General features: G+C 41.0%; 1 protein-coding gene across 1 annotated transcript in view; it reads left to right on the top strand.

Moving 5' to 3' along the window:
* WDPCP (WD repeat containing planar cell polarity effector) overlaps positions 1-8,163 on the top strand; it is a gene marked incomplete at its 3' end in the record, with an annotated part of 90,162 nt that extends 81,999 nt beyond the window's left edge. The window contains exon 14 of the mRNA XM_009070831.1: positions 8,028-8,163. Within this exon, the coding sequence (XP_009069079.1) occupies positions 8,028-8,163 (136 nt within the window). The remainder of the gene's footprint in view (positions 1-8,027) is intronic.
* Between the last annotated feature and the right edge of the window lie 208 nt (positions 8,164-8,371).

The following is an 8,371-nucleotide window of genomic DNA, read 5'->3' as shown; positions in this document are numbered from 1 at the left end:
ATATTCTGAAATAATTTGTCTGGCGTATTTCTTGTGTTAATGCTTTTTAGGGCACTGACATAGTCACACAGTCAAAACCAACCAATTTTGTTTTCAGTCCATTGTTTTCCTGGAGTGGGTGTGCCAGTGCAAGGTGAGAGTCAGAGATTCTTTTCAGTTCCCCTGAGTCAATGTGCAGGATTTATTCCAGTCCACATCTCTCTTGTGGGGGAAGGTACATCTGGCAGCCAGAGGAGAAGGTCTGGCACGAGAACAAAATTTTCATTTTACCTGATGCTGTCTACTTAACTTTCATCAGAAACAGGGGACAGTCATTGGGCTATGCCTGCATTTTCAATGAAGCTTTCTTCTGCTTTCCCTCTCCTCCAAACTTGCTCATGTCTGCTGCTGCAGCAGAAAAGAAAAATGTGGCAGCGACCTGGGCTGGAGAGAATACAGTGTCATGGGAATCACAGCATCAGGCCCACAGAGAGGTTTTCATTGCAGCTACCAGAAAGCTTCAATAACTTCAAATCAGTACTTTTTTAGGTGTGTTTATTTTTTTGGAAGGTGGGAGGTAAAAATTCTACTCGTGTTATCTCATATTGCAGAAACTGAGACTCGATGGGTACTATATTATCCTTTTTGGACCTCAGTCACTCCCAAAGATTCAAGATGAACTCTGCCTGCCCAGGCACCAGAGTCAGTGCCCCAGGGAATTTCTTCATATCTAAGGGATATGCAGGATGTGTACTCGCATGCCCTTGCTGCCTCTCAACTCCAGCTGTACATGCAGTTTTGCTTTAGGAACCTGTACCTCCAGTATTGCAATATCTTTTTCAGTCTCTGTCATCAAGAGTTTAAATACAGTTCAGATCAGTGTTAGTGGCCCAGCTCCAAATGAGGAGAATTGCTGCAATTCGTTATCTTGACAAATTAACTGGTCTGAGGCAATTCCTTTTTGAGAGAGATACAATTACCTAACTCTTGAACTCTAGTCTTGCTCCAGTGCTGTGGTATAGTTATGCACCTGCTCAAAAAGTGCGGATACTACGACTAAGGCTTTCCCACCCATAAATACAATTCCTGCACTAAGAGCTGACTGACAAAAGGCTGTCTGAAGACCAAGGTGGTCTTGTTGCAATAGAGGAGGGACAGTATTGGAAACACAGGGTCCTTGTCACAAAACCACTAGAGAAGGGCCTGGCACAGAGAGTATTTTATCAGAGGAACACATCGCCAGTTGTCCCATCCTTTGTTTTGAGTCCAACTTCCTGGTCCTGTGGGAGAAAGCATCTTTCCTGCTCCCAGTCTACCACATAGAAAACAGTGGCACATGCAGGCCCAAAACAGAGATTTCCTTTGAAATGTTAAAAAAAAAAAATTAAAAAATCAGGGCGTTTTCTCCCTGGGATTTGGGCAGGAATTTCTAGTTTCAATCCTTTGGTCCTTATATATGGTGAAAAATGGGTTGCTGTCAGGTACGGTACACTGCTCCTGATGTGGACAGGAGCTGATGCTCCAGAGAAGGCAGAGTGACCTCTAGCTTTGCCCTGGTTTCCCTCAGCTCCTGACCTGGAGGACCAGCTCCCTTCTGCCTTTTTTACCAAGCATTGAAAATATGTCCACAGTTATACATTGTTCTTCCAACTTGTCGTGGGCAGATGCACTTTCCTACTTCCCTCTGGAGAGCAACTCCTGCCCCTCAGCCATAGCTCACCTGTGGTTATCATCTTTCATTTTAAAAGAGCTCCCAGATGCTTAAAGATCTCCCTTAACCATTCATTTGAACCACTGTCTTTTGAAAACTCTGTTTGGGATAAAGCTGTCCTGCAGAAGGCTTGTGTTTGCCTAGAGCCTCTTTATATGGACTTGGTGGCTGGGAGTTTCCTTGAGCTCCTCTTTGAACTCCAAGCCTTCAGCATCCCAAACATTTAACCCTCAATTTCTTTTCTACTTTATCAGTTTGGCCAGCCTCCAGCTGGCAGCATTCGTATGCAGGCTTCCATTCTGCATCTTGTGTTTGCAGACGTATTTCTTTTTCAATTAACCCCTTGAAATGGTTTTCTTCTCCCCTGAGCCTACCTGCCTCCAGTCTGGCCGGCACTTCTCCCTGCTCTGGATGCCTGAAGGGCAGAAGCCAGGAGTGGAGAAGTTGGGTCCTTGAGCTGGAAGTGCCAAGCAGAGGGTGTGCCCCATACACAGGCGTCACGAAGAGCAGCTGAAGGAACACGCAAGTTCGGCAGCGCCTGCTTTGCCTGTTGTGGGTTGGGGCTTGCAATGCCAGAGGCACTTTTGCCTCTGTGGAGTCTCTAGAGCATCACTTATGAATAATGAGATCTTCCCTGAATGCTTTCGCTGAGATGCTCTGGAACACGCACTCAGATATCCACTGCTGCAGCTTTCACCCCAAACAATGGGAATATCTCTGCTCACCAGCAGCTTTTGCCCAGCTCTCTTTTAGAGCAGCTAATGCTAGATAGTCACTTAAAATGCCAAAAAAAAAAAAAAAAAAAGAAAAAGAAAGACTCACTTACCAAACAAAGAAATTGCGTAGACACCAGGAATGTCCTCCCTCCTGTGTCTGCTGTAATTGCTGAGCAATAGCAGCCTTGAGTTGCTCATCTTGGCACTCCAGCTGGTTAACATGCATCTGCAGTGAGAGGAGAACCGCTCGCCCACTGCCGGGATTGCCAGGGAAACTTCACACAGATCAGAAAACCTGATAAAATCTAGAGGTGTAGGATCTCTGTTGCCGAGAGTCAAACCTTTGAAGTGAAAGGGCCTGGAATTGAAGCAAATCCTTGGTTATTCAGTCTCTCTGCTGGCGACTCGTCATGGCTTGGTACTACCACATCTGGATCACCCTCTAAGACACACTTTTTTTTTTTTTTTTAAATTACGTAATATTGACACTGCTAGGTTCTTAAGGATCCTGATTAATTAGGCTCCAGAGAGATATAAATTAAGTATTCAGCCTATATAGTGGTTAGCTTAATTTTGTGTATAATTCTAGCAGAGCAAATGAGTAGTAGAGATTGAAATCTCAGCCAAGCTAGTAAAGACTTAGCATTTCTATTTGCAGAAAGTTTTAAAACCATGTTTCATGGCAAGCTGCAGAAATTGCTAAGAGAAGTATAACTGTTTATGCTACAAAAAAAAACCCAAAACCAAAAAAGAGTTGTTTTGCTACTTCTTTGGTTTTATCACATAACTTTTATTTTAATTCTTAAATTTCCTGGCACACCCACTGAAACAGTTTTGCTGCTGCTAATACCCCTAATATCCAGCTAGTGAAATAGTGGCATGTTATGCTACTATTAAGGGTTTCTTCTACTTAGCAGTGATTGAAGTGCCTTATCTTCTTGGGTATCAAATTGTTGAATTACAACAGTAACAGGAGATATTCAGATTTAATGTACCTTTTCCAGCTCTCTCAACAGTAACAGCTGTTCTCAATCTGTTTTAAAAGTACTATGAAAACAAGATTTCAACAGTTTGTATTTGTCAAATGCAAACACATCAGCCTTGGGAATTAACATAACAACACAAAAATAATCTAAAAATAAGAATCCATGGAAAATTAGCCTAGGAGAAGCAGAGAAGTTTAGAGTTACATTTTTCCACGCTCACAAACAAAGCTCTGTGGTTTCCCTGCAGGACTTTGTTGAAACTAAACAATTTTATTAGAAAATGTTTATTTAGAAAGACATTTTCAGGAGAACAATTGCAGCCAGAAAAAAAGAGTTGACCACACTCAAGTCAGCAATGGAAGTTCCCACTGATTTTGATACCAAAAGAATTTTACCCAGTGGCTTTAGAAATACCTTCATGTAGTTTGAGAAAACCAGAGATAGAGTTAAGGTGGAACAACTTGATAATGTGTGAAAGCATGCTCAGTCTTACACCTCCTGCAGCAGGTATTTGCCTTAAAAAAATCCCCCAAACCTTACAAAATCATGAGGGATTGCTTTCAACAAGTAAAAATAAACAAATGAAAAAAAGTTAATGCATAGTAAGAGGAGATATGAGCTTACATAGCATTAACTATTCAGGTAAACAATGAATTTGTTTTAATGCCTAAAAAACGAGAAGTGCAATTGTTACTAAACTCTACTGTTGTACAATACTCACTTTGCTTAACCATTTGCATTTCTTCAGACCGTTGATTTGTTTCTTTCAGAAAAATACTACTATTTACCTTTTTTTTTTTAATAAAAGAGTAGTGTGTCTGAATTCTGTGTGGTTCACTGGGAGTTCGTTGGGATATATTCGCAACTCCTGAAGCAATAAAACTGGTATTTTATCTTTAGAGGGAGTTACATTTTTTTAACTTATTGAATTTTTCAAAGATCAGCATGAAGAGTTCTGATTAAATGCTGCTTCAGCATTTTAAAGGCTTCTTGTGTCCCTGTTGCCTAAGGAGGTCATACATGAGGATTGCTCTGTAAACATCAGATTGTACAGAATTGGCTCTGTGTGCCATGCCAGGCACACAAAGAAGTCAAATGGCTTATCTCTCACTTATCAACTAGTTTATTTTTCATGCCCAAAAAAAGGCTGCTACAAGAGCAGTTACTGCTTTGTAAATAATTTAAAGCTTCTGTTAAGTAGAGCTGTCAATTTTTGCAAACAATATTAAAAGAAGATTTTCATTTTGCCATGGATTTGCACATTTTAAAATGCATTTTTATCCCTGAAAGTCTGCTGGAGGCTACTGGATAATGGAAGCAACTTCTGATTTGCAGACATAGATTCAAAAGAGAATAGATATGGTCAAATAATGGCAGATGTATGAGCAGAGAAGGTGTGATACCTCATCACCTACATAGAGTGCTCAGAGAGCATCCTACTCATTAAAGAGAGCTTTTAGGGGACTCATAAAGAAACATATTTGGCTCTTTCAAACAGACATTAGATGTAGCAATAACAATTATCAGCAAATTTTGGAAATGCAGAATGTGCATCGTGTGGTTGTGTGTACACAATATTATCCCAATATTGATCACAACAAATGGGATTTTGTAAAGATTTTTTGGCACAATATAATGCATATTATTGTGTCTGATAAATTACTTTAATGATGAAACAGCAACATTAGCCACAATACCAATTCTCAAGTTTTTAAAATTCAAATTCAGATTCAAATCCCCAGGTCCTAACATGTTACGAAAATGCCAGGTTAGAATTTAAAACAGCAAGACTTTATTCTGCAGTAAGCTAAAGGAAGATCCCAGATTGCCTGAATACAAAATTTTAGGTGAAACTTGTGATCACTGCAGTGCTAGCACAAAGTCAAGTCTCTATTAAGCACCAAACCCTAGCCAGAGCCCTCTAGATGTGAGGACCACCACCCTCTGCAAGCTTTATGGCATTGTTGCCAAAATCCTTCCCTTTTTAATTAAATGTGGGATATGTTGCCTCTAGTTTGGGAAGGGCTGTGTTGTTTAAACAGTGTTCCCTATGCATTTATTTTTCCTGCTTCTCACAGGGAACAGAGTCCATGTCCCACAACAAAAATATTTATTTCTTTACTCTAGAGCTCATATCTGATGGTTTTGTGGCTTTGAACCACTCCTGGCATCTGATCCTATCTAATGTTCAACGCTGCAGCTGTATACCCAGACCAGAATAGGTTCAATGCTCATAACTTGAGGTTAGTTTCAGATATTTATTTTAGATATGAAAGTGCAAAGAAATCTGTTTGCACTCCCATGGGTAAGAATCTCCCTCATCCCCCAATTTTCACTACAAGAGTACTTGCATACAACAGACTGCTCTGTTTTCTGTGACATTCCTCTGGGTCCTGTAGCATTATTTAACAAACTGTAGCTGTTCTACATCCACAGTGCAAAATATCGGAGTCATTGGCCATGCTGTAATGAATTGGTCATAGTATTCATATATTAGAAATATGCCACACGAGGACTGTATACATCCAATCTGTAGCCCACTCCATATTAAAAAAACACTTGGAGTGCATGCATGAGTTACACTGTAGTGATTGGTGTGAGAGGGCTGTGGTTTACTTCGCTCTGGTTCTCAGCAGGTACAAGAAAATGCAAATTATTAGTACTGATGAAAAGAGATCAAGACAAAGCTGATCCAATTCTATTTTGTTTCCTTTCTCAATACACACTCATCTTTCAGCACCTCTCAGGGTTTCATGATCTGATATGCCCCTACTCCTTGCAGCTAGGTCAGCCTCAGGAGCGATGGCTCCAGAGAAGTCAAGGACATCATATGCTGCTGCAAGTTTGTAACTTTAAGGGGATAAGTCATGTAGGTCTTAGATGCTACTGAGCAGGTGGAAAAAGAAAAAATGAGATAAGTTGAATTACACCAGCTTGACTCACGCTGCACATCTGAGCGTTGACATTTAGAAAACAAAAAGGTGTAACATTTTTCTCCTTAAAAAGCTAAGGCTGAGTGAAGAGGGAGGCTCTTCAGGACCAAAGACTCAGTTCCAAGTGGAAACATGGCAGTTCTGTGTTCAGAGCTGTGTTCCCAAGCAGAGGCTGTCAAAGTTTGTCCCACAAGAGCTGCAGTGAATTTTGCATAATTTTTTTGCAAATTTATTTTTTTCCCATTAACAGGAGCTTTCTTTAAGCCCTTTCCCAGAGTTATTCATGCATATCAAATGCAGTTTCTCCTTAACCTTTTGAAGTCCTCCATAATGTTCCACTCCTCTTGGCTTCCCACTCCACAACAGGCTCCAAGAAGAGATCTCCAGAGAAACCTTCTTTACTTGCTCTAGAGTGGAGTTTCTTGGATGTAAAGCATTGCTTGTATGCCTGTTTTCTCTCCTCCTTTTTTTCCGCTTTGGACTTTTCATTCAACGCGGAGGAGAAATTGCACCAGTGCCAGTTTAGCATCTTTACCTATTCTAACGTGCATTCTTGGAGGTGTGTTGTCCCCAAGCGAGTTGGCTGTTTTCAGCAATTCCCCACGTTGCTCCACGTGTGGGAAGCAGCAGCAGAAGCAGAGAGTATCAGTTACCTGATAAAGCCACACTTCACCCTGTCTCACACCACAGATGCTAACAACATTTAGGTAGCATGAAGAGTAGAAATAGTCCACAGTAATCTTACAGCACTGGATTTTTAGGACTCAGAGATTCAGAAATTCTTACAAGTAGATTTGCCCTCCTAAGCCTGTGAGCATTCTGGTTCTCCAGACAAAATGTAAACTGGCAGTATGGCAACACTCGCAAGAGCCTTATATTCTTCCCACTGCCCATGGTGTTGCCATGGGTATCATGCAGATTAGCTTATGCAGGATCCAAGAAGGCAGAGAACAAGGGGAGAAAAACAGGATTAGAGTGGAAAAAATGCACAAGGGTGAGAAAAATCTTTTAAAGTCTATCGGTAACAGGATTTTTGTTTCCTTAATCCAAACTCTGCTAGCCTGCAGTTTGATTACATTTTTTATTTATTTAAGTCTCACATCTAGAATACGCAATTCCTCCTCTTTATTTTTAAGTGATTCACATATTTTCAAACCATTTCCTTCCCCAAAAGGCTCAGACTGGAACTTGCGAATTGGAGGCCTCTGCTTCACCTACTGAAGACTTCAGGTCTTGATTGTGAACCAAAATATTTTAAAATACAGCTAAGGGAAGTCTTTGTTTTTAAAGGAAGGGGCTGCACATACCCTTCTTGGGGACCAGTCCAATTGATAAGACTTTGATCCATATGGCTACAAATGCTCATGTGTAGCAGCCTTTGACAGCCAGCTAGACCTTCTGTAGTTGACAATTTAGAGAAGTCATTTCCTCCTTGCTAACTAAAGCCAACACACACACACTTACTCCCTGCCTTTCAAAAACTCTTGGACATGCTATTGCTGTTTGTTAGCTACTCGGCCTCCTTTTCAAGGGGAAAAGTCAAGGGTGAAAGCTGTGTAAGCATACGGTTTTCCGTTCAGTTTGATCCATTACAAGAGAGAACACCCTTGTCCTTATTGGCATTTAAGGCAAACAGTTGGCAACTTGGTTGGTACTTTTAAGTTAAGTAATCATGACCCCGTATCTTGATTCATCTTAACAGAACTTCTGGGGCAGTCAGATGAAGAAGACCCATCTTGCAAAGCTTTCATTGACAGATCTTCAGAGCAGGGAGGAGGACACAACCTGCCTGATCCAGGCCCTGCCATGAGAACACCAGTGCAGAGCTGCTCCCACAGGTGAGTGGCACAGGGAAGGGCACATGGTCAACATCAAAGATAAGACCAAGGAAAATCCTGCACAACAGAAAATGGAAGGGAGGGGGAACAATTAACTAAAATAGTTTTGAAATGTATGGTTTATATTCTAAACTACCCTGACAACTGCAGTTGTCCTTTGCAATATGACTGTAAACACAATAAAACATTAAGACTCTAAGCAGGAACT

Source organism: Acanthisitta chloris, unplaced genomic scaffold, assembly GCF_000695815.1.
Source record: "Acanthisitta chloris isolate BGI_N310 unplaced genomic scaffold, ASM69581v1 scaffold3173, whole genome shotgun sequence".
In the NCBI taxonomy this organism is placed as follows: Eukaryota; Metazoa; Chordata; class Aves; order Passeriformes; family Acanthisittidae; genus Acanthisitta; species Acanthisitta chloris.
This window is presented reverse-complemented; position numbering and strand designations above follow the sequence as displayed.